This window comes from Balaenoptera musculus, chromosome 18 (genome assembly GCF_009873245.2).
Source record: "Balaenoptera musculus isolate JJ_BM4_2016_0621 chromosome 18, mBalMus1.pri.v3, whole genome shotgun sequence".
In the NCBI taxonomy this organism is placed as follows: domain Eukaryota; kingdom Metazoa; phylum Chordata; class Mammalia; order Artiodactyla; family Balaenopteridae; genus Balaenoptera; species Balaenoptera musculus.
Window position 1 is genome coordinate 79,083,953 of NC_045802.1, and position 24,608 is coordinate 79,108,560.

Consider the following 24,608-nt stretch of genomic DNA (forward strand, 5'->3'; position numbering starts at 1 on the left):
AACACGTTAAGCTAAATACCCGGCATGGAGGTGGTGCATCTGCCTTCACAGAGCCCCGGGCAGTGACGCGCCCCAGGCCCTGGCAGTGCAGCTGGTCAGCTCCCACGGAGGGGAACCCGTTGCGTGGTTCCTTACAGGAAAAGGCCACCTGTCCCCGTGTGTCCTGTGCAGGACAGCCTGCCTAGGCTGTGGGTTTCTCAGCCAGAGGTAGAACCCCCAGAGGGAGGCAGATGGGGTCAGGGTGGAGGTCCAGGGCCTCCAGCCCCGAGAGGAGGGGTCTCACTGGGGCGTCTTCTCCCTCCAGGGGTCCGGGATGACGCAGCCCAGATCTGACTTGCAGTCCTTAAATCTTACACACGTACATCTGGTTTATTCTTCACGTAACACGATAATTTTAAAAAATCATTGGAGAAACTTACCTTCTACGGTGAGGTCACGTGCGCACACCCCCCCCCCGGAGGCCACTGCTCTCTTGCAGGAAGGACCGTGAGTACTGGCACCAGCGACACTGATGCACGTCACTGCTGGGGGTTAGTTTTCAGTGGCTGGTGAGCCGATGCAGACTCACAGGTGCCGACGGAATAAACACAATCGCACACGTCACGTTGTATATATTACGTGTCTCAGGTAAAAATATATATTTAGAAACACGAAGAGCTAGACTTGAAGAGCTATGTTACAGAATGACAAATCGCTCCCGGCTGGAGTGTGGAGGCGGCGTGTGTCGTGTGTCGGCAGCACAAGGCGGGTGGCGGCCCGGTGCCCTGAAGGCCGTGTCAGCCCTGCGCCAGCAGCCGGGCCCGGCAACGCTCCCTCAGCCTGGCAATGCCAGCCCTGGACAGGCTCCCAGGCTCCGAGAAGATTTTCTGGAACAGAAGGGGATTAGTTTAGACCCCGCAATGCGTTTCCCCTTCCTGCCCCTGGTAAAGGCTGGGCTGAGGCCCGTTGGTCAGTGAGCAAAGGAAGGTCACCCGTTTCCATCACTTTTTAAACCGAAAGGATGCTAGTGACAGAATAACTCAACCATCAGCACAGACACTGCCCGAAGAGGCTGCGGCTTCCCCACGCGGCCAGCCGGGGCGCCGGGAACGCACAGCCCCTTTGACCTTCACCCCAGGAGGGCAGGGGCGCGGGGACCCCGGGGCGGGGGGGGGGCGGCCGGAGTTTGGCTCAGAGAAGAGTTTACTGCGGGGCCGAGCAAGGAGAACAGGTGGCTCATGCCCCCAGAAGGCCCAAACTCCCGGAAGGGTTTCAGCAAAGCATTTTCAAGACCAGATGAGGGAGGGGGTCCCAGGGTGTGTGATCAGCTCCGCGCAGTCCTCTGGTTGACGGTGAGGTCACAGGGTCACATTATCAATCCTCAGGCGCCAGAGCGGCTGGGGGGCGACATTCCTTGGTGGTTTTAGCATCTGAAAAACTCAGGAAACGTGCATGAGATACGATTATCTGGGTACTTCAGAGGAGCCACAGCAGAGGAGATGGGGGAGGGGGCTGCCCTGGGAAGGCCCACAGGGTCCTGCTCCGTTACACTTGGGTCACGTTTCATACTTTAAAAATTTTGAATCCAATCCATAAAATGTCTCAGATTCTGAAGTCTGAGGCTCTGAGCTCTTGGAATTAAAATTCGGTAACATCTTGTCCAATTTTCAATTCTTTTGGTGTTTCTCTGTTTTTGTGGTAAAACCTACATATTGGGTTGGCCAAAAAGTGCCTTCGGTTTTTAAGTAAAAATAAAAGACTTTTTCATTTTCACCAAGAACTTTATTGAACAATGTATTCACCCTTTTGTCCCACTGCCTTCTGCAATTTTCCAGGCAACTTCATAATTCCTTCTTCCCAAAACTTTTATCTTTCTGAGCAAAGAACTGTCCCAGGTGCCTCTTACAGTCTTTCAGGGAATTGAATTTTTTTCCATTAAGAGAATTTTGTAAAGACCAAAATAAATGGAAATCCGAAGATGCAACGTCTGGTGAATACCGAGGATGAATCAGAACTTACAAGCTGTAACAAGCTGTAACAGTTTTTGCCTGGTCATTAAAGAAACAGGCGGTCTTGCATTATCCTGATGGAAGATTATGTGTTTTCTGTTGACTAATTCTGGACGCTTTTCATCGAGTGCTGCTTTCAGTTGGTCTAACTGGGAGCAGTACTTGTTGGAATTAATCGTTTGGTTTTCTGGAAGGAGCTCATAATAGAGGACTCCCAATCCCACCCTATACACAGCATCACCTTCTTTGGATGAAGACTGGCCTTTGGAGTGGTTGGTGGTGGTTCATTTCACTTGCCCCACGATCTCTTCCATTCCACATTATTGTACAGTATCCACTTTTCATCGCCCGTCACAATTTGTTTTAAAAACGAACGTTTTCATTACGTTTCAGTAGAGAATTGCATGCGGAAATACGGTCAAGAAGGTTTTTTTTCGCTTAACTTACGTGGAACCCAAACATCAAAGTGATGACATAACCAAGCTGGTGCAAATGATTTTCAACGTTTGATTTGGAGATTTCGACTATGTCTGCTATCTCCCGCATGGTATATAACGTTGATTGTTCTCAGTTAATGTCTCGACTTGATCGCTCTCAACTTCAACTGGTCTACCCGTCCAGCGAGAAATCTCCAGCACGAAACTTCGCAAACCACTTTTGGCACGTTCCAGCAGTCACAGCACCTTCTCCATACACTGCACAAATCTTTTTTTGCATTTTGGTTGCGTTTTTACCTTTACTGAAATAATACAGCACAATATGCTGAAAATGTTGCTTTTTTCCTTCCATCTTCAATATTAAAATGGCTACACAAAAATTCACCAATTTTGATGTCTTTTCTTAAAAGGATGCTGATATGACAGCCATCACAATACAATCTAACAAAATTGTTTTTTTTAAAATATGTCTTTATTGGAGTATAACTGCTTCACCATACTGCGCTAGCCTCTGTCGCACAACAAAATGAATCAGCCACATGCATACATACATCCCCATATCTCCTCCCTCTTGCGTCTCCCTCCCACCCTCCCTATCCCACCCCTCTAGGTGGTCACAAAGCACCGAGCTGATCTCCCTGTGCTATGCGGCTGCTTCCCACTAGCTATCTATTTTACGTTTGGTAGTGTATATATGTCCATGCCACTCTCTCACTCTGTCCCAGCTTCCCCTCCCCATCCCCCGCCTTGTCCTCAAGTCCATTCTCTCTGTCTACATCTTTATTCCTGCTCTGCCACTAGGTTCATCAACACCATTTTTTTTTTTTTTTAAGATTCCATATATATGCGTTAGCATACGGTATTTGTTTTTCTCTTTCTGACTTACTTCACTCTGTATGACAGACCCTAGGTCCATCCACCTCACTACAAATAACTCAATTTCATTCTTTTTATGGCTAATATTCCATTGTATATATGTGCCACATCTTCTTTATCCATTCATCTGTCGATGGACATTTAGGTGGGTTCCATGTCCTGGCTATTGTAAATAGTGCTGCAATGAACATTGTGGTACATGTCTCTTTTTGAATTATGGTTTTCTCAGGGTGTATGCCCAGTAGTGGAATTGCTGCATCACATGGTAGTTCTATTTTTAGTTTTTTAAGGACCCTCCATACTGTTCTCCATAGTGACTGTATCAATTTACATTCCCACCAACAGTGCAGGAGGGTTCCCTTTTCTCCACACCCTCTCCAGCATTTATTGTTTCTAGATTTTTTGACGATGGCCATTCTGACTGGTGTGAGGTGATACCTCATTGTAGTTTTGATTTGCATTTCTCTAATACTTAGTGATGTTGAGCATCTTTTCATGTGCCTCTTGGCCATCTGTACGTCTTCTTTGGTGAAATGTCTATTTAGGACTTCTGCCCAATTTTTAATTGGGTTGTTTGTTTTCTGAAATTGAGCTCCATGAGCTGTTTTTATATTTTGGAGATTAATCCTTTGTCCGTTGTTTCATTTGCAAATGTTTTCTCCCATTCTGAGGGTTGTCTTTTCGTCTTGTTTATGGTTTCCTTTGCTGTGCAAAAGCTTTTAAGTTTAATTCGGTCCCATTTGTTTATTTTTGGTTTTATTTTCATTACTCTAGGAGGTGGGTCAAAAAAGATCTTGCTGTGGTTTATGTCCAAGAGTGTTTTTCCTATGTTTTCCTCTAAGAGTTTTATAGTGTCTGGTCTTACATTTAGGTCTTTAATCCATTTGGAGTTTATTTTTGTGTATGGTGTTAGGGAGTGTTCTAATTTCATTCTTTTACATGTAGCTGTCCAGTTTTCCCAGCACCACTTATTGAAGAGGCTGTCTTTTCTCCATTGTATGTTCTTGCCTCCTTTGTCATAGATTAGGTGCCCATATGTGGGTGGGTTTATTGCTGGGCTTTCTATCCTGTACCATTTATCTATATTTCTGTTTTTGTGCCAGTACCATACTGTCTTGATTACTGTAGCTTTGTAGTATAGTCTGAAGTCAGGGATCCTGATTCCTCCAGCTCCGTTTTTCTTTCTCAAGATTGCTTTCGTTATTCAGGGTCTTTTGTGTTTCCATACGAATTGTAAAAATTTTTGTTCTAATTCTGTGAAGAATGCCATTGGTAATTTGATAGGGACTGCATTGAATCTGCAGATTGCTTTGGGTAGCATAGTCATTTTCACAATATTGATTCTTCCAATCCAAAAACACTGTATATTTCTCCATCTGTTTATGTCATCTTTGATTTCTTTCATCAGCGTTTTATAAAGTTTTCTGAGTACAAGTCTTTCTCCTCCTTAGGTAGGTTTATTCCTAGGTATTTTATTCTTTTTGTTGCGATGGTAAATGGGACTGTTTCCTTAATTTCTCTTTCTGATTTTTTCATTGTTAGTGTATAGGAATGCCAGAGATTTCTGTGCATTAATTTTGTATCCTGCAACCTTACCAAACTCATTGATTAGTTCTAGTAGTTTTCTGGTGGCATCTTTAGGATTCTCTATGTATAGTATCCTGTCATCTGCAAACAGTGACAGTTTTACTTCTTTTCCAATTTGTATTCCTTTTATTTCTTTCTCTTCTCTAATTGCTGTGGTTAGGACTTCCAAAACTCTGTTGAACAAAATTGTTTTGAATGAAGTTAAAGACAACTAAGTGCTACTAGAGCCATCTTATGGAGAAAACGACGAACCTTTTGGCCCAACCAATAATTTACATCCTAACCACTCCAGGTGTGTGGTGGCTGGGTAGTGTAAGCTATGCTCACATGTTGGGCATCAGATCTCCAGAACCTTCTCATCTTCCCAAACCCAACTCTGTCCCCAGCACCCCCCCTTCTGTCTCTATGAATCTGACTCCTCCAGGGGCCTCACATATGTGGAATCAGACAGTTTTTGTCCTTTTGTGACAAATCACTGAGCATAATGTCCTCCAGTTTCCTCCACGTGGTAGCAGGTATCAGGACCTTCCTTTGTAAGGCTGGATAAAATCCCACTGCATGGATGGACCACATTTTGTTTATCCATGCCTCTGTATGGGCATTCAGGTTGTTTCCATGCCTTGGCTATTGTGATGCTGCAATGAACGTGGGCGGGCTGGGGTCTCTTAGAGACCCTGATTTCATTTCCTTTGGATAAATGCCCAGCAGTGGGATTGCTGGATCATATGGTAGTTCTATTTTTAGTTTTTTGAGGACCTCCATACTGTTTTTCACAGTGCCTGCACCAATTTACATTCCCACCAACAATGTACGAATAGGGTTCCCTTTTCTCCACATCCTCACCAACATTTGTTATTTGTGGTCTTTTTGATGATAGCCATTCTCACAGGTGTGAGGCGATAGCTCATTGTGGTTTTGACTTGCATTTCCCTGATGACGAGTGATGTTGAGCATCTTTTCATGTACCTGTTGGCCATCTGTATGTCTTTTTTGGATAGGGTCTATTCAGGCCCTCTGCCCATTTAAAACTTTTTTAAAACGTTTTGGCCACGCTGCGCGGCATGTGGGATCTTAGTTCCCTGACCAGGGATCAAACCTGTGCCCCCTGCATTAGAAGCGTGGAGTTTTAAGCACTGGACCGCCAGGGAAGTCCCTCTGCCCATTTTTCTTTTTCTTTTTTAAAAATTTATTTATTTATGGCTGTGTTGGGTCTTCGTTGTGGTGCACAGTCTTCTCTTGTTGTGGAGCATGGGCTCTAGGTGCGCGGGCTTCAGTAGTTGTGGTATGTGGGCTCAGTATTTGTGGCTCACAGGCTGTAGAGCACAGGCTTAGTAGTTGTGGCGCACGGGCTTAGTTACTCAGCGGCATGTGGGATCTTCCCGGACCAGGGCTCGAACCCATGTCCCCTGTATTGGCAGGTGGATTCTCAACCACTGTGCCACCAGGGAAGTCCGCTCTGCCCATTTTTAAATGTAATTCCTTGGCTCCTTGTTGAGCTGTGGTCTCTGTGTGTCTGGATGTTGACCCCTTAGCAGACGTGGTTTGCACAGTCTCTCCTGTTCCGTGAGTTCCCTCTTCACTCTGCTGCCGGTGTCCGTTGCTGCACGGAAGCCCTGATTCTGCTTTTGCCCTTCTTGCGTGGGCTCTTTTCGTTTTGACTGCCCGCAGCAGCTCGGAAGCCAGTCGGGGCCGTCGGTGACCAGACTAAGCAAGGAAGAAAGCAGATTTGAGAAGTGGAAGCAGGAAGGGACTCAGACTTGCTTCCGGTTACAGAGAAACTGCTTCACAACGAGGAGGAGAGAAGGTGCCTGGGGGGCGGGGTGGGAGCACCTGGGAGCAAGTGCCGAGCCGGCCTGATGACCTGAGAACAAACTCTTCAGATGGGTTCAGCTGTCCTCTTCCCATTGCGTTGCTCTCAGCTGCCAATGAGATCACGGCTTTCATTCTCAAGGAAATTCTAGATGTTATCACACAGGATTTCAGAGAGGTTTGACCTACGAACTGCAGTTTTGCTGAAATACATACACAACTTTGTAGAGACCCCTGAGGAAATAAGACCAGGGCCACCTCCCCGCCAGCGTCCCATGATGGCCACACCTGTCGTGGGCAGACACATGTCTTCACGCAGTGGTTTTTCTGCCGTGTGGGGAGACCACCCCGCCGATCCCCTGTGTCCACTCAGCTCACAGGCCCAGAATACCTTTGGGCCGGAACGCCGGCCACAGCCGCCGTGGACACACGTCCGCCTGCAGCCATCACACAAGCAGGCCAGGCGCCTGCACTAACTGAGCACCTACTGTGTGCGGGTGCCCTGCTCCACACAGACAGAATCGCACCGCCTCGGAAGCATTAGCCCGAGTCCACGGGCCGGGCGCCAAAGTTGCACTGTCCAGGAGGCCGAGCCTTGGGGACAGAGCAGGGCGTTGGCTGGGGCTGGGGCGCCCTTTGAGGACAAGAAAACGCCTGGGCCCAGTGACGCAGCTGCACCATCACTGAGTGGAAGGCACCAAAGAGCTCTGAAATCTCCAGGTAAAGGGTGAATCGTACGGGGGCCTTCGTTCACTGAAACCAAACACCTAAACAGCCCTAGGCTGCAGGACCTCCTCGCCAGGGGCCTCCTACCCTGGGGGGCGGGGGAGGGGTCGCGTCCTCAGTGCAGCTGTTTCAAGAGGGAAGGTGAGGAGCACCACGGGCCGGGCGTCTGGGTCAGCGCTCCCCCCTCCCAGGGTCACTCCAGGCCTGGGCTTCGCGCCTTCATCCCAGTCGTCCCCGTAAACCCCGCCCCCCCGCCCGCGCCTTCCCAGGGGATCCGAGTTGTCCACACGGCCTGCGCCAGGCCCGGGACCCAGCGGGGAGGGACAGACAGGCATGACCCCACCAAGGCCGCAGAGAAGTCAACAGGCGTACGGCTGAACAGAAATGGGGGGCCCGGTGTAGACCGGGTCATCGGGAAAGCCTGGGATGGGGGCGGTCACCTCCCAGGCCCGGGAGAAACCAAGGTGTGGATCCAACGGGGCTCCCTGGGGGGCCCCAGGTGGCACCCGGCCCCACCCCTGGGCTGATGGCGCAGGAGGGGAGCAAGGGTGAGCACCCCGGGTATGCCGGGCGCCCCGGGCTCCAGGAGAAGCTAGCCTGGAAGGGCTGGAGCCCCTCCCTGGGCTGCGTAGCGGGGAGGGCCGGGCAGACGGCGCAGGGAGGCCAGCAGGGCGCCGACACCCACCTGCATGAAGGTGTGGCATTCGGTCACGAAGCTCCCTCTGGTGATCTCCTTGAACTTCTCACAGATGTCAGGGACGCTGGTGGCTTCCAAGATCAAGGCCTGATGTTGCTTGATGAGGGTCAGCGCCACCCGGAAGATGATCTTGGAGCCCTCGTTGAACAGACAATCCCAGATGCGAAGCACGGTCTGCAGAGGAAGAGACAGCGGGTCAGCGCGTGGCCGCCTAGTTGGCCCCAGTCCGCGCCAGGCGCCCTCACCTCCACGGGCAGGACGTCCACAAACAGACAGATGAACCAGCGCGACACGACCAGGGTCCACAGCAGGCCATGACTGTCCATCAGGGCCGCCACCGCCGGCAGCTTGGTCCTCACCAGCTCCCCGAGGACCTCCTGGTCCGTCTTCAGGCCCAGCATCGAGGGGCTGTAGTAATCTGCACGGGGACAGGGGAGAAGCGGGGACGTGGACCCCACAAACCACAGCCCCTGACAACCACGACCCTCGTTCCCCCTGAGCCGTGAGAGGGGGGCCACGCCCAGAGACCCTTTCCAGAGGACGAGCCAGGGCACGATCCCAGCCACAGGGATGCAGGAATTCCTGGGAACAATGCCCAGAGCGGGGCCCCGGGTCCCAGCGCTCCAGACAGCGGTGCCCCACCGGGCATCTGTCACAACCTGATGGAAAGCGGGGACGTTTGCAACCCACGATCAGGCAGCCAACAGTGAGTACAACCAAGTGTCCGTCGGTGGATGGACGGGAAACCGAACGTGTGAGTGTCCTGGCCCCCCCCCAAAGTGTCCTGGGCACCCCCCTAGCACAGAACACCACCCCTCTTGTGTCACGTGTCCTATTTTCCTCTCATGGAGAAGATGCAGGTGAACGTTACAGGACAGCATCAGACAGACCAATGCTTCCAACCGCGTGACTGTCTTTTGAATGGACACTTCCTTGCCAAGGAATTTTCTAGCTTAATGTGATGTATTATAATAAATCTTAATGCTTAAACTTTGCTATAAGAATAGGAATAAAATAAAATAATAAAACAGGGGGGCTTCCCTGGTGGCGCAGTGGTTAAGAATCCACCTGCCAAGGCAGGGGACACGGGTTCAAGCCCTGTCCAGGAAGATCCCACATGCTGCGGAGCAACTAAGCCTGTGCGCCACAACTGCTGAGCCTGTGCTCTAGAGCCCACGAGCCACAACTACTGAGCCTGCATGCCACAACTACTGAAGCCCGCGTGCCTAGAGCCGTGCTCCACAACAAGAGAAGCCACGGCAATGAGAAGCCCGCGCACAGCAATGAAGAGTAGCCCCTGCTCGCCGCAACTAGAGAAAGCCCACGCGCAGCAATGAAGACCCAACACGGCCAAAAATAAATAAATAAAATAAATAAAAATTTTAAAAAATAATAAAATAAAATAGGAAAACTTGGTACGCGTTCTGTGCCCGCTGCCCCACACAGTTTGGTCATTCACCCCGGCAAAGGGAAAGACGTTTTTGTTACTTAAGTATTTGGGTTAAAATAGAACCATTATGAGTATAGACACGACATCATGGTCACACCGCTGGTTTTCAGAGCGCGTGCACACGCTAAACCGCGCTCAGTACTGAAGACCCCAGAAATCAGTTCCTAGAAGCCTGTTCAGCTATAAATACCTGGGACTGGAACTTCCTTCTCTCCCATACCCTCCTCTCACTTCCGTTCCTAAACCCTAGCGCCGCTGGCTGTCCTGTCCTCTCAACTGGCAGCGCTCTGGCTCCGCTCCCCGTCCTGCAGGGTGCTGAGCCGTCTCAGGCGAGCGCGGTGGAGAGAGCGGATTTGCGGAGCCGTGAGCACAGCACGGCCTCGTTCTCGGTTACAGACAGGCTTACGGCAGCTCCCAAAATAGTCAAGGTCACACCCCAAAACCGCCACAGGCCTGAGCCAGTCACAGGAGGGTCGCTGACACCCCCCCGTGCCCCGGTCTGCCGTGAGCCGCGGATGGCAAACCCCAAGCGCCAGGCCCCGCCTGCAGCCCCCCTCAGCCTGGCCGGCCTGCGCACAGACGCCAAGGACCTTCTCCCCGAGTCAGGCCTCTCCCGGGGTCGCCCCACTTTGCAAACAGCCCAACGGCTGTGTCAGCACGTGGAGAGGGGAGCGCTGCTGCGGGGGCAGGTGGGCACAGGGAGCCCCGGGTACTGTCGCCCCCAGAATGAGCCCTGCCCGCCCTTGTCTCGGCCACACCTTCTGGCTTCAGCGGGGCTGCTCCCGGGAGGGGCAATCGTCACCCGGCTCCCGTGTCTCAAGGGGAAACAGGTCAGACCAGCTCTCAGGACGCAAGTGTGTTCGTTCATTAATGGGCTGACTCATCACCAATGTGACATCCCGAGCTGGCCCAGCCCATCACACCTCCCGTCCCTTCTCTGCATCTCTGCAGGCTCAGCAGTCTGAGGGCAGATAGGGCAGGGGTTCCCCGGAGGAGGAGACCCAGACATAACTTTCTTGACGTAAAAGAAGCCATTTTAGGTCTGGGCCATCCTGTGATCTAAGCCCGGCCACGATGCCCTGTCCTTGCAGAAGAATGGGCCTGTTTGCATTGTAGTTTAGTTTGACTGAACCTAATAATTATCAGAAATGACATCTTACGGTCTTAAAAATAAGTCTGTGTAACGCACTACCCCCAGGGGGCCACACGGAGCCTTGATTTTCTGTTTCTCTAGGTCGGCCCTTACGGCCTCTGTTTATCTCGGTCCCGCTGCTGTCGCCACCAGGCTTTTAGGCTTTGTGCCCTGATGTTCCCCAAACCCCCCAAAAGCACCTGGAATTGGTCACGGTGGGAACGTTCATCATAATGCAGTCTCTGACCTAACTGAACAAACGGTGACCACAGAGCCGTGTTGGCGTTTTGTCTGGAAGCCTGTCCATCTTCTCCCCTGACAGCCGTTCCGGCTCCGCCATGAAGCCGGGGCAGCTGCCCCCTCCGTTCTCCGTCCCCCGCGGGCGGCATCCCCCCCCAGCCCTTGCTAACAGCGGCACAAGCCTGAGGAGAGGCCCCCGCTTCACGGCACCGCCCAGGCTCACCTCCTGGGGGCAGAGAGCTGTGGATCTGAGCCCAGGCCTCCGGGCCGCCATCCGTGAAGGGGGCTCAGCGGTTGGCGTGTGTGGTGTGGCGGCTCTGTGGATCAGACGAGAGCAGGTGCAGGCGAGCCCGGAGCCTGGACGGGCCCCGGCTGCCCTCGCATCTGAACACGCAGCCCCCAGGACGGGCGGCTGCTCTCCCGGGTGGTCCTGGGCTGAGCCCGGGCCGACCCGGGAAGGCGGGTGGCGGAGGAGGGGGAAGGAAACGGGAGGCGGGCACAGCAGACAAGACCACCAGGGCTCGTCGCGTGGGCAGCCGGAGCCCGTCCACAGTCACCAGGACTTTGCCAGCAGCTGGACCAATCACCGCCATCGTGGCTGGGGGGGGTCACATCTGCCCAAGTCCTCTCCCACCCCAGACGGCTCCGGCCACTTCCTGTCCCAAAGGGACCCTACTCTGCAGCTCACCATCTACGCGGCGCGTCACAGAAATCGGTGGTGGTTTATTAACTAAAAAATAAATATTCAATAATAAATAGAAAAGCAGAAACGCACGAGAGGAATGATCTTCACCTCGAGAGCAGTAACCACAACAGCTGACAGTCACTGCACTCACGGCCATTCACGAGCCCAGCAACGAAGGCTACAGAAGCCCGGCCGCTCGCCTGTCTGCTCACTACGGCCGCGACGATCCCCACGGTCCAGACGCCAGCGGCGCAGACCGGGATCAGGAGCCCCAGACGCCAGCGGCGCAGACCGCGGTCAGGAGCCGGGAGCCCGGCTCAGCCGCATCCAGGCCCCGAGATGCAGCGCCGCCTGCTGGGGCCCCGCATCTTGCGCGCTCCTGTCTCAACTCAATTGCAAGAAGGTTTTTGACCTCAACTCTCAGACAGTTCCTTCTGTTTCATCACGTCTTGACTTGTCAGTGGCATCGTTTCGGCAACACCAGAAAGCGACAGTTCCACTCTTACCGCGAGGATTCAACGTACCCGGGAGTATTCTGCCAACAAGGGCGTCCAACAGCCAAAAGGACTCCTCTTCACTCCTTGTCACCAGAATCAGATACCCCGCTATAAAGTTCATTCCCTGAAATGAGACAAAAGAACAAAAGAAACTCACTGAGGTCTAAACCACCTGCAGATTCCGTAATCGCCTGGCTAACTGCTAACTTTCCGTTTTCCTGGCTCTTCCCTAAAACTTGCCTGATTCTGGAACGACCTTTCAGTGGAGCTACAGCGTCTAAGGCTCTGCCATCTAGTGACACGTGTAGTTGGGCCCATGAATCCTGCCTTAGAACAAGCCAGGGCCTCGTGTTCGTGAAACTGTATCGGGGGGGAAACTACACCAGTGACCACACTTCCTAAGAACGGTAAGGCGTGTGGCCTGACGCTCGGGGACGTTGAAGTGGAATCTCGTGATAGAGCCCATCTGGGGAAATTCACGGCGCACAGCGCCAAGGGGGCAGACGCTGCCATGTACACACAGTTCAGGACCCTCAACCGCCAGGGGCGGGTGGACCCGGGAAGGGGCAGCGGTGGCCTGGCACCGAGTCAGCGCCCCTCCTGCGTGACTGGCTTCCGGGTGACTTCCACTTTCTACTTTGCTGCTTCTCTACAACTTCTAAAATAAACATGTATTTCTCTAGCAGTAAGGGGAAAATCCAACTCTCGTCAACCAACAAGTTAAATTTGGACCCAGACACACCACCCGCAGAGGCTACGGGTCACCAGCGAGACAGCCACGGAGAAGCCAGCCCCCCGACCCCCGGACCTCGGACTCCCGCCTGCGGGGCTGAGAGACGATCGACTCCTGTCCTGTGCACCTCTCAGCCGGCGGCACGATGTCACGGCAGCCACAGGAAGCTCATACGTGTGTGTGTGTGTGTGTACATACGTGCGTGTATTTCCCAAAGCCAGCAGGGCTTTGGCATCAGGCTCATGTTTAAAATGGTGTGGGTTATTTTTTAAACCTATTTTAAAAACCCACAAGAACAGCAGCTAGAATAACCTAAGGACAGTTTCTCAGCCGCCCTGTCTCCCCAAGTCCTGAAGGTCAGCTCCTGCCCAGGACAGTACATTAAGGGCAGTCGTAAACAGGTGACAGTGTCAGGGATTCCCTCGGAAGAACAGATCCGCCCAGCTGCGCCTTTCCCGCAGGCACCCCCTGCGGAACAGCGGCCTGAAAACAGCCTGGGAATCACGCCGGCCGCTCTCAACGGCGTCCCCACGTGTCTTTGCTGCTGGTCTTTTCAAAGCACCCGCCTCACTCCTTTCCATGACCCCCCCCGTCCCCCGGGGGCCGAGGCCATGCCACGTGCCGTCCACACGGGACACGAGCTGCCGGGGCCGCCCCGAGTAGGCGTCTGTGTCCCCTGCCCCCCGCCCGGCGCTCGTGGTCCCGGCCCTGGAGCCACCTGGGACCGTAGGTGCTACCGCCCAGGGCCTGCCTTCCTCTCGGGGACGCTTTGGCCCGGCCTCCGGCTCGGGGGCCACAGGGGCCTCGCACGCAGGGACAGGAGCCCCCAGCCGCAGCCCCTGGCCCCTTCCCACACCCGCCGGGACCCGGCAGCCTCCGGAGTGCAGGGCGGGAGGGCACGGCCCCTGCGGCTCCCGACCCAGCTCCCCTCGCTTTCCGGGTCATGAACACTGTCCCTTCGATGCTCCAGAAGGAGAGTCTCCAGGGAGGAAAGAGAACTGACTCCCGCCACCTGACGGGCAGCTCCGCGCGGCAGGAACAAGGCAAGACCCCGTCACCTCCTACTGCCGGCTGCTCCGGCTTCCGGAAACAGCCTCGAAGGGCTGGCCCACCGCACGCGTGCACGCGCAGGCACACACGCACATGCCCGCCATCTGCACCAAGACGAGAGGGTGCTGGTCTCCCGAGCCCGGTCAACACAGCCCGTGTTCAGCGCAGCTGCTTCGCCTTCCCCCCGCCCCGCCTCCGTGGGCTGGCACCGCGGGGCGACGGTGAGGTCCCAGCCTGTGTCGGGGGGACCCAGCAGCCCAGCACCGGGCTGACGTCCCTGCTGGGGCTGCGGGCGCCGGGGGCTCACCTGGCAGTAGCCCACGCCACGGTTGTGGTGCCCGTAGGCCAGCAGCACGTTGTATAGGGTCCTCTGCAAGCAGGGCTCCGAGCCCTTCCGGAACCGCACGTTGTCAGGGAAGGTCCTGTTCATGTCTGTGAGGAAATCCACGGCGCAGGCCGCTCAGGGCTGGGGACAGAGAGGGCTCTGCGACGGACCCGGACCCTTCCTGACCTCCACCATCAGCCGGCCTCGGGGACACGGGTCAGCAAGGACGACAGAGCGGGCTCCTAGGAGGAGGCCGGGCTGCTTGGGCCCTGGCGGTTCCTGCCATCCCCGCGCCCCCCGCTTAGCTGGGGATGAGGCGGGGTGACAGGTGAACAGGTTACACAAGACTTCGGAAAATCTTGCCAGTTCTGACGACTGAACACATAAGGAGGCAGGACACACCGAGATTCCCGTTTAGAGATAAACAGACAAAAGGGAAACTAAGCACGACATAAACTCATCGCCTCCGGCTTCTGTCTGCAGGACAGTCCCCGGCGGCCTCTCGCTGCTCCTCGGCCCCCCTTCCCGCCCGGGCGGACGCCTGCCTTAAGGAGCTGCGATCCTGTGAACCGAGGACGGGGGCAGAGTAAGGAGGGCGGGGGTCAACGAACAGCCGCGGGCCCTGCTTGGATCAGAGCAGTGGTGTCCGCGCGACAGCGGGACTCAGGGACACAGCTGGTAGCTGGAGGCCTCCCCACTGCTGCAGGAATTCTGCCCCCAGGCTCTGGCCCAGGCCTGGCCTCTGCCCACGAAAACCAGCTCTGAGCCGAACAGCACGCTGCCTGCCTCAAAGCATGTAAGTTTTCATTGTGTGTTTTTTACAAAGAAGAGTTTTTTCCTGGAATTCTGAACCTTCCAGAAACTGGCATCCATCACGGGGAGATGAGTGCTTTTCACTAATTCAGACTAGAGTGATCAACAGTGCTCACTGCTACATAACGTCTTCTGTGATGAGACTTCTGTGTTTTGAAATCTCTCTACCCCTACCCCACCGCCATGCTAGAGGCAGACACGGCGGGACGTTTGGTCTGCACTTGCGTGGCACGAAGCACCCGCTCTACTGTCCCTATAAAATGACTGATCCAGACTCTTCAAAAATAGACCTCGAATCATCACGTGACCCAGCAATTCCACTTCTGCGCATGTACCCAAAACACTGAAGGCGGGGTCTCAAAGAATTACCTGCACACCCCCGTTCATGCAGCATAACTCACAGTGGCCAGAGGGTGGAAGCAGCCCAAGTGTCCGCGGACAGATGATGGATAAACATAACGCAGTCTCTACACATGACAGAATGTTGTTCAGCCTCAGAAAGGAAGGGAATCCTGACACACGCTCAACGCGGGTGAACCTTGAGGCCGAACCTCGAGGCCGTTACGCTCAGTGAAATAAGCCAGACGCAGAAGGACAAATACTGTATCATTCCAGCCATACGAAGTCCCTAGAGGCGTCAAATTCATAGAGACAGAGTGGATGGTGGGAGGCGGGGGACGGGATGGGGAGTTAGTGTTTAATGGGGACAGAGGTTCAGTCTGGAGAGACAGAAAGGTAAATTTTATGTATTCAAACACTCTGCACTAAACAGAGCCTTTAAAATTCATTCTTCAAACAAACAGCCACATTCTAATTTATTTAACACGATCGGCCTTTGCTTGGACCTGAGGTCTCCTCCCACCCTGAATCAGCACGTCTGGCCCTGCGGAGGGACCCCCGCACGTGTGCCTGCGGGGTCATGGCGGCGTCCGTCCTGAGCCCTTTGGCCGGGGTTTGCTGTGGGGTCAGGAGGCCGCCAGCAGGCTCAGCGCCCCAGCACCCCCCACCCCGTCTCCAGCTCTGGGATCTGGGACCCCTACTCCTTACGCTGGGGACACACCACTTTCTCAACGTCACAAGTCAGTCCAACCTCTCCGACATTTAAAGTAATCAAATTTTTTAAATGAAGTATTTGTGTTTATATCTGTAGTTCTCAAAAGCTGTTAAAGTCAGAAAGGCAGATGTATTTCCTAAAAATCTAATTATTCAATTTAGGTTAAACATTTTTTTGAGTACTCTGAACTCTGAAGAGCCTATGAGCCTGTCCCTATGGGACCAGTGAGGAAACTGGAGGAAAAGGAAGATGGGAGCTCAAAACCCGAGCATCCCTGGACACTCAGAGTACGACATAAAGAGAGGCCTCCGGTGTGTGGCTTCCCGCACGTGGGCAGCCGTGTCTGTGAGTCCGGGGGGGTCACCCAGCCCACGTCCCTCCCGTACTGACTGCTGGCTCAGCGGCCTCGCGTTCCTGCAGGGATCCTTCTCAGAAGAAATCTGGTCTTTCTAGCACCATTTTCCTTACCACCTAGCTAGACACGCAAATATTTTCTGAACCAGTTCAAATCACTGACCTCCCCTCGTGAATGCCTGAGATTTGATTTTCCTTTCAGAAAACTGAAGTCAGTTGGTGCATCTTTAACCACGTAACTTTCCTCATCCACATCACAGCATCACCGGGTGCTCACACAGTTTCCTTCTGGGGGTGCCGCCCGGCCCCCATATCCCGGGGGACGGACCCCGTGCGTCACCTGTCCTGATGGCCTCCTCCAGGCTGTCGTCCCTCTCTCCCTGGAGGAGACGGCGGTAGTAGCCGGGGTTCCGGTCCATCTGGGCCTGGGCTCCGCTCACCCCCATCCAGACGCGGGCCCGGTGCTCCAGCGGGACGCCCTTCCGGATGTAGCGCTTCACTGAAACGGAGGGAAGGGGCAGCTTCAGACAGACCGCCGGGCGCTTCCCGAGGCCAGAAACCACAGGGTTTGCTTCTGGCTCTCACCGAAATCAGTCAATCAGACATAAAAAAGGTGCAAAACTTCACGCACCTCCACCAAACTGATACACGCGCTCATTACAGAATTCCGCTCTCCGTCCCCAAGCTGAGCACGGTCTGGAGGCCAGCAGCCCTGGTACCTCTAGCTCGCTGTCAGCACAAGAATACGGGCTGTGAGGGTCACCTCCAGTCCCCACCGTGCCCGCCCCTCGGCCTGTGCCGGACGCCGAGGCACCAGCCGTATTTAACAGGAAAAGATTATAGGTTCCAGTCAAGAAAAGCACTATCGCTAAAATCTCATAACTCAAACTGATGGTCACCTGTACGTGAGCACCTTAAAAGAGGCTTCCCGGAGGCCACGCTCCGAGCAGCTGCCTGCTCCTGGGAGGGCGTGTGGGACAGGAAACGCACGGCAAACGTGTGCAGAGGGATGCGGGCGTGACGAGGGGTGCCCAGAGGAAGGAAAGGACAGATTTTAACACCATCTGCCAAAGGCAAAGAAAACTCGAGAAACCCTTTGCCAGTTTAGAAGCGTGTTGTAGGATCACGTCTGGGCCAGAACGTCTTGGCCAGTGTGGCTTGGTCTGGTCATTCTGTTACGGGGACGTGACGTTTTTAAGTCTACCCTCCAACTTAGTACGATTTACACGAGCCCTCAGGGGTCAGCGTGACCAGCAGCGCCCAGAGTGAATTAATCCTCTTCTCGCAACAGCAAGGGGACGGACAGGTCAGGCCTAACTCGGGAGGGGGCCATTCCCACTGAGACGGAGCAAAAGGAAAGGACACGCAGAAATCAACAGTAACTCCACGCATGAACAGCAAACCGCTGAAATAAAAACACTGAGACAGTATCACTTACAATAGCACCAAAAATGAAAGGAGAAATATTTAGGTATAAATCTAACAAAACATCTGCAAAGAGAAATCCAAGAACTAAATAAACGGAGAGAGATGCCAATACACCTTCAGGATCCCTCCCGCTGCCCCGCAGCTGCCGCCACACCCACCCAGGCCTCTGCCGATGTCCAGGCCTGCAGGTCAACCACCGAGGATCATGCAGGAGGGGCTCCTGAAGGTGACCGACTGTTCTGCACCTTACCTGTGGTGGGGATTACCTGACTGTGCATTTGCCTACACTCATAGACCTGTAGGCCAAGAAGAGCAAATTTCACTGCAAATTTTAAAAAATTAATATAAAGTATAAAAAGGAAAGTGCAGACTGGTTAAACCCCTCACACTGTGCCCCAGCAGCCCCGACCTTGAGTAGGCCTCAGTCTCCTAACCTGTGAAATGGGAACAAAGCACAGCCCAGTGCCTGAAATACAGTCAGGACTCGGGGCTCTCAGCTCGCTGTAAGAGCAGTAACAACACCCAGAAGTTTCAGAGAATAAAGGCTTCTGGTACTTTCGTTGTTTGTTATCTGAATTTACTAAGTTTCTTTGGAAGAGAAATAAAACGGTTTTGCCATCCTCAGAGACTGACACTTCCCCAAGGGCAGGGCTAAGCCATGCGTCCTCCTGGACATTTGGAGGAGTGTAAAATATATGGTAAAAACAGCTGGCAATTTTTTAAAAAGAAGCTAGACCGCAAAGAATTAACTCCCAGCTGTCTGCCCCAAAAAAGTTAAGCAGATTCCCAGGTTTTTTATATTTGTCTTTAAAATATGTTTTGCAATTACACTCTCATTTAGATCGCGCTAATACCCTAGCCCACTGGGCAGGAGACATAGAAGAAGCAAACGGGACGGAGCTTTTCCCTCGCCAAGTGCCTTCACACCAAGACGGAAAGGAACGTAAGGGTAGCTTCCAGGTCGAGCACTGAGAGCAAGCGATCTCAGGCTCCCGCTGGATACTCGCCACAGACAAAGAAAAAGAAAAAGAAAAAGAAAAGCTTCATCGTATACCACAGCTAGCGTCCTCAAGCAGGGTGAGTTTCAGCTGTCATCTGAAGGCTTGCTGGATGCCAGGATTTGTGGGTAATCGCGTGACTGGAGACAAGACGGAAGTCCTCTCAAAAAAAGAGAACACACACAGTAGGACCCAAAAAGCCAGAAACAGTGAAGGCACGGGAGCAAAGGTGTGTCTTCGGGTTGTACTTGCTGGTGTCAGTGTCAGCGTTCCAACTCGGCGCCTGGCTCTTTACTGCGCAAGCTGGGTCCCACAGCCCTCACACGGCCTCCCTTCCCTGGGACGCCACACACCCGACGACACTACGGCCAGCCGGAACGTCTGGCAGGAAAAACACTGGGATGCCCATTTCCTGGATCACACGTCCACTTGCTGTGTATGCTGACTGCCCCTCCCTCGGAGCCCCGTGGGTGCTGCAGCCTCCCCCGGCCGTCACACCCGGAAGCCACACCAGCTCCAGCGGCGACGCCCTGCCCAAAGAACGGTGCGAGCCCACACGCCTCTCGCTGGATTTTCCTGAAAGAACTTCAGGTCACTGTGACTCTCCGGTTTCCAGCTCGACAGTGAAAACCCCGTCCCCAGGCCAAGGCTCACCAGGGATCAAGTACATTTGCTCCTGAACTGTACGCCAAGTATACTCGCTGCCTGATCACACAGTTTAACGAACGCTGCAGATATTTCTTAAAAATTAAAGCAAAAAGAAAATAATTGTTATTTCAATAAAACCAAGTTAATTTTCAGAGAAAGTTGATAAGTGCTCCAAAAGGCAAAAGCAAAAACAAAAACAACCTTTAAATCAGACAACCTCAAAAGTCGAGGAAAAGACTAAAGATCTGGAAGGATTCTGCATTCAGATTGCTTTTATTCCCGACCCACCTGGAAAAAAAAAACCCCCGACACTGGAAAACAGATACAACGCGTTAAGTACGGTTTCGGCAGGAAAGATACAGAATTGGTGGACCCCTCCCTGTTCAAAGGAAAACTATGACAGGATAGAATCAAACGACAAAATCAAAGAGGAATAAACATGCACGTGTGTTTTTATATAAAAACAAAGGCTTATGCGCACAGGTACATCTTGCAGTGATTCTCTGCATTAAACTGACCTCTGGGTCAGCTGGACCCCTGGTCTATGTTGGACAGGAAGTCTTCTTCCTGCATTAAAAGCAATGACAAGCTCGAGAGTGTACCCTGTTCCTGGGGGGGACGTGGGACAGTCGCCAGCGGTCACCTCTGCGGGAGACTGGGCCTGGGCAGCAGAGAAACTCAATTCAATTCACACCTTTTTACTGTGATTTAAGATGTTTCCCATGTGCAAAAATTAAGTTTATTTTTATATACTTGTGTGTAACTGTTAAAAACAAATCAAAAGTAAAAAAATGAAGCCGGTGTCTGCTGGAAACATGTTAACACCAGCAGCAACGCAGGGATGGACCTCGGCGTACAATCACGCAGGATATTAGCTTCGGGGTCTGGAAAGCAAGAAGGGTCAACCTTTGAGGTCCCTTCAGGCTGATTATATGAAACGCTAGTTTACCCATGTTTTTACTAAACACTGCCCACCAATAACAGCCTTGAGGAGGGGGGGCCTGGTTGAGGGAGAAGCCCAGGGTGAGGCCGAGGTCCAGGTCCACCTGCCTCCACCCCCCCCACCCACCCCGCGTTAATCCCATAAGTATTTCCCCAGCATCTCCTGTGTACTGGGGCCCCTCTGGGCCCTAGTCACCAACCCCTTTAAAGGCAAAAATTGACCTGTCACCCCCTTGCTTAAACGCAGACTTCTCTCTGCCTGGTGGTGCAACGTGTGCCCACCTGTGACCTGGTGCAGGGCCCCTGTTCCACCTCCGGGCCCTCCTCACCACACCCCTAATGCTCTGGTCACAACTCAGTACCTGGTGGCTGGGACCCCTGCCCTCACCCCTTAATTGTCATTCATGTCCCATGTCAGGAAGCCCCAGTAGCCCCTCTGCCCCACATACTTGAGTTTCCTTAGCTCCCCGGGGCACATTCCCATCCACCCCTCACCACCTGCCCGCAGGTACCCACGGTCTGGCCTCTATCCACAGCGTGAGGAACACTGCAGGCAAACACTCCATTCATTCATTCAACAAACACCGAAGCAATCATCCATCCAATCCAGCCGGCAGGGAGGGGTCTTTGATCCCAGCAGGGGAAACAAAGGATAAAATAAGTATGACCCACACCGCATAAGACAGGGAGGAACAGAAAATAGGCAAGCAAAGGACAGGAAGTGTGGGGCTGTGGGGTGAGACGGGAAGGCTTCCTGGAGGTGGCATTCCAATCCAGACCTGAAGGAGGCGAGGGCAAAGCCTGGGGCTGGGGAAGAACCCCAAGGAGAAGCAGGGGAAGAGGTGGGGGTGTGCAGGAAGGACCCCGCTTTCACTCTGCGGGGGTCAGGGAGAGCTCTGCCTAGAAGCGCGCAAGGGCACAGCCCTGGCCACTCTCATTTGGAGGAGCAGGAAATCCACCTTCTTCTGGAAAGAAGGCCATGGTCTCCATCCATCTCAAAGGACAAGCAGGCCTCATGCCGACGGGAAGAAAGGACGGCCTGCACCTTGACCGTGCAGCGCCCTCACCTGTGAGCCTGCGCGGGATACGAGCCGGGCTCGCGGCAGCCTTCCCCCGAGATCCGAGACCCGAAGGAACCCCAAGCCCTGACCTCCCTGGCGCGCCCGTCACCCGTCGGTCGGGTCACTTGTTGCGCGCCTGGCGGCGGGTCAGGCTCCGAACTCACGCGTCATACTCTTCTGGACACCACCGCCTCCCTTTAGAAGTCTGGACCATTTTATGGCTCTTCTGGTGAGTATCGCCAGATAGGTGGAAAAAAATTCTTCATAAGCTGCATAATCAAAGTCCTCAGGCCTTTCAAACCCGTACGGATCGATCCTACGACACAAGAAGACCCAGAGTAAAGTTCCACGCGCACGTGGGAAGTGGGACCTGCGGCGCCCGGCGCCCGGGGCCCCCCGTGGGGGGCTCGTGTTCCCCCCGACCCGCCCGGGTGCACGAAGGGGCGGCGGGCCGAGCGCGGGCGCGGGCGCGTGCGCGTGCGCAGCGCAGGGGCCGCCCAGGGGCGCGCAGGCGCCGGGCACCACCGCCCCCGCCGGCTCCACGCCACCGGCACCCACCCGCTCCCCCGGGCTGGGCCAGGGGCGCCCGGGCCTCGCGCGCCTACCTGGGGACGCGGTCCCGCGCCGCCTGCGCGCGCCCCGCGGACTCCATGCCGGAAGGGGCGGGAGGGGGCGCCCGGGCCGCGGGGCCGGGGGTGCCAAGTCCACCTCCCGGGACTCGGGGCGCCTCCGGTCTTTCCGCCGGGCCGCGGGCGCCGGGAGGCGGGGCTGGCGGCGGGGGAGGGGCGGGGAAGGAGGGCGGGGGAGAGGACTGGGAATGTCAGGGGAGGGGGAGGGCGGGGGCGCCGCTGGCGAGGGAGGGACGGGGTGGGGCCCGAAGGGATGAGGGGGCGGGAGGGGCTGCACCTGCTCCTGCGCCAGGAGCAGCTGGAGCCCGGAGCCTGGGAGGGGCCGCAGCCCGGCCGCCACGCGGTCCCCGAGGCCGGGAGGGAGGAGGCGCGGGGTGGGGGATGGTGGACCGGGGGCGGGATGGGGAGACCGGGGTGGGTGGGATTTGGGGGACCTGGGGCGGGACTGGGGACTCAACCTGGCAAGGCTGGCCGGACAGGTGCGGCGGGTACCACCCCTCATCCCCCACCCCCGGGCCTGCCGGGCCTGGAGCAAAGGTTGGAGGAGATCAATCCAGTTTGGATTCTTCTGACAGCACTCCAAACCTCAGTGCCCCGCAGGTCCAAAGGCCGGCGTTCTGACCTATGACTGCTATTTTAATGTTGTTTTTGCAGAAAAAGATCGTCTTATTTTTTACTTGGTCTTTTTCAACCTACACTTAAAACCTGAGAACAACACATAAATAAGTGGATTTTTTTTTTTTTAATTTATATTTTGGCTGTGTTGGGTCTTTGTTGCTGCGCTGGCTTTCTCTAGTTGCTGTGAGCAGGCCCTACTCTTCCTTGTGGTGCGCGGGCTTCTCATTGCAGTGGCTTTTCTTGTTGCGGAGCACGGGCTCTAGGCGCACGGGCTTCAGTAGTTGTGGTTCGCAGGCTCAGTAGTTGTGTCTCGCGGGCTCAGGAGCGCAGGCTCAGTAGTTGTGGCGCACGGGCTTAGTTGCTCCGCGGCATGTGAGATCTTCCCGGGCCGAGGATCAAACCCGTGTCCCCTGCATTGGCAGGCGGGTTCTTAACCACTGCGCCACCAGGGAAGTCCCAAGTAAGTGAATCTTCATCCCTGCAGCCCCACCCCCAGGGAAATCTGCCCTGTCCCTCCCCGCCTCCCCAAGCCAGACTGGGGGGGTGGTGTCCAGCCCCTCCACAGACACCTGCCTCCAGCCCCGTCCCTGGGCCAAGCCCTGCCGGGACCACAACGTCCAAAGAGCTGGCTGGCTGGGGCTCCCCCAGCCCAGCTGATGGAGGGTGGGCTGGGCCCTGCAGGATTGCCATCTGGGGTGACCTGGGCTTAACAGCCCACACGTCTGCTCTGCTCCCTAAAGGGGCTCCCTCCTCCCACTGCCTCTTCCCACTTCTGTGCACATCTTGGCAGCATGAGTCACCTCTGTGAGCCGCCCGCGATTGAACAGAAATGCGATCCCAGTCTTGCGTGCCTTTTAGTTGGAGGGAAACGCCAGCAGACGTGAGCACCGTGGTTACCATGTTGCGTGTCCGCTGTTCCCCTTGATACTGCAGGACAGCCCTGGTTTAGGACAGCATCTTTCTCGGTCCCTGTTCACCATTGCACTGTCCCCACGTTTCAATATCGTGGCGTGAAAACCATGTCTAAACCGCTTTTCGTATTTGGGAGGCCATTGAGAATTTGCCCAAACTGTCATTTTGAATTTTGCCTTGGAAATGTGGTGAGGTAAAAGGGGATTTAAGATTCTTTAAATTTAAGATTTACGGCACTTTTGTAGCCTCAGCCCGCCACGTGCCAAGGGTCCTTTTAAAGAAGTGGGTTCAGACCGTAGGCAGATCAGGCAAATCAGAAAAGACGCCATCTCTGCAGACGTCACGTGGCCACCTGGCTGTGCAGGGCCCACTCCACCAGGGCCCGGCACCTTTGGAGACAGTGTCTCACTGGGGATCTAGATGTACTTTCTCGTGACAAGTGCCTATAAGCCGTGGCTGGGCGTGGTGGAAACGGGATTGCCAGCATCCACTGCAAATCTACCTGGGCTGTTGTGAACCAGCCTGGCCCTTAACACTGGTTTTTCGGGAACATTCCATCTGAGGGCTAAGCAAGGAGCCTGGAAAGTAATTTGGGGAACATACCTGTCCCTAAGCTGGGGATGTCTGTCTGTCCATTTCCGTGGAAGTCTGTAGGAAATCAGTGCTCCACTGAACAGGACCCCAAATGCCCCCCATTTGCTGGTTCTGGGGAGACTTTCCAAGCCCTCGGCTCAGTTCACAGACCCACCTCCTTGGCCCTCCCGCCAACAGGGTGCCTCCTTCTGCAGGCTCCAGTCCGCAGGCAGGGTGACTTACATCAAGCACCAGCCCTGCCCCGCCCCCGGCGCCCCGCCCCTGGCGCCCCGCCCTCCTGCCGCTGCCCCGCCCTCCTGTCTCTGCCCCGCCCTGGCGCCCCGCC

General features: G+C 54.6%; 1 protein-coding gene across 3 annotated transcripts; it reads right to left on the reverse strand.

The window, feature by feature from the left end:
* Positions 1-605: 605 nt before the first annotated feature.
* On the reverse strand, positions 606-22,291 carry GRTP1 (growth hormone regulated TBC protein 1). Of its 3 annotated transcripts, XM_036831769.1 has the most exons (9): positions 22,136-22,291; positions 21,695-21,846; positions 17,085-17,182; positions 16,794-16,952; positions 14,215-14,339; positions 12,152-12,248; positions 8,366-8,538; positions 8,109-8,294; positions 606-866 (listed from the first exon to the last, which is right to left on the reverse strand). In XM_036831769.1, exons 2-9 carry the CDS (start codon positions 21,742-21,744, stop codon positions 777-779), a joined length of 978 nt encoding a protein of 325 aa, XP_036687664.1. In that variant the 5' UTR covers positions 21,745-21,846; positions 22,136-22,291; the 3' UTR covers positions 606-776. The 3 variants fall into 3 exon arrangements, with proteins under 3 accessions (XP_036687664.1, XP_036687663.1, XP_036687665.1); XM_036831768.1 differs by lacking the exon at positions 17,085-17,182; XM_036831770.1 differs by lacking the exons at positions 606-866; positions 17,085-17,182 and adding an exon at positions 6,652-6,900 and having other exon boundaries at positions 22,136-22,182.
* Positions 22,292-24,608: the final 2,317 nt, after the last annotated feature.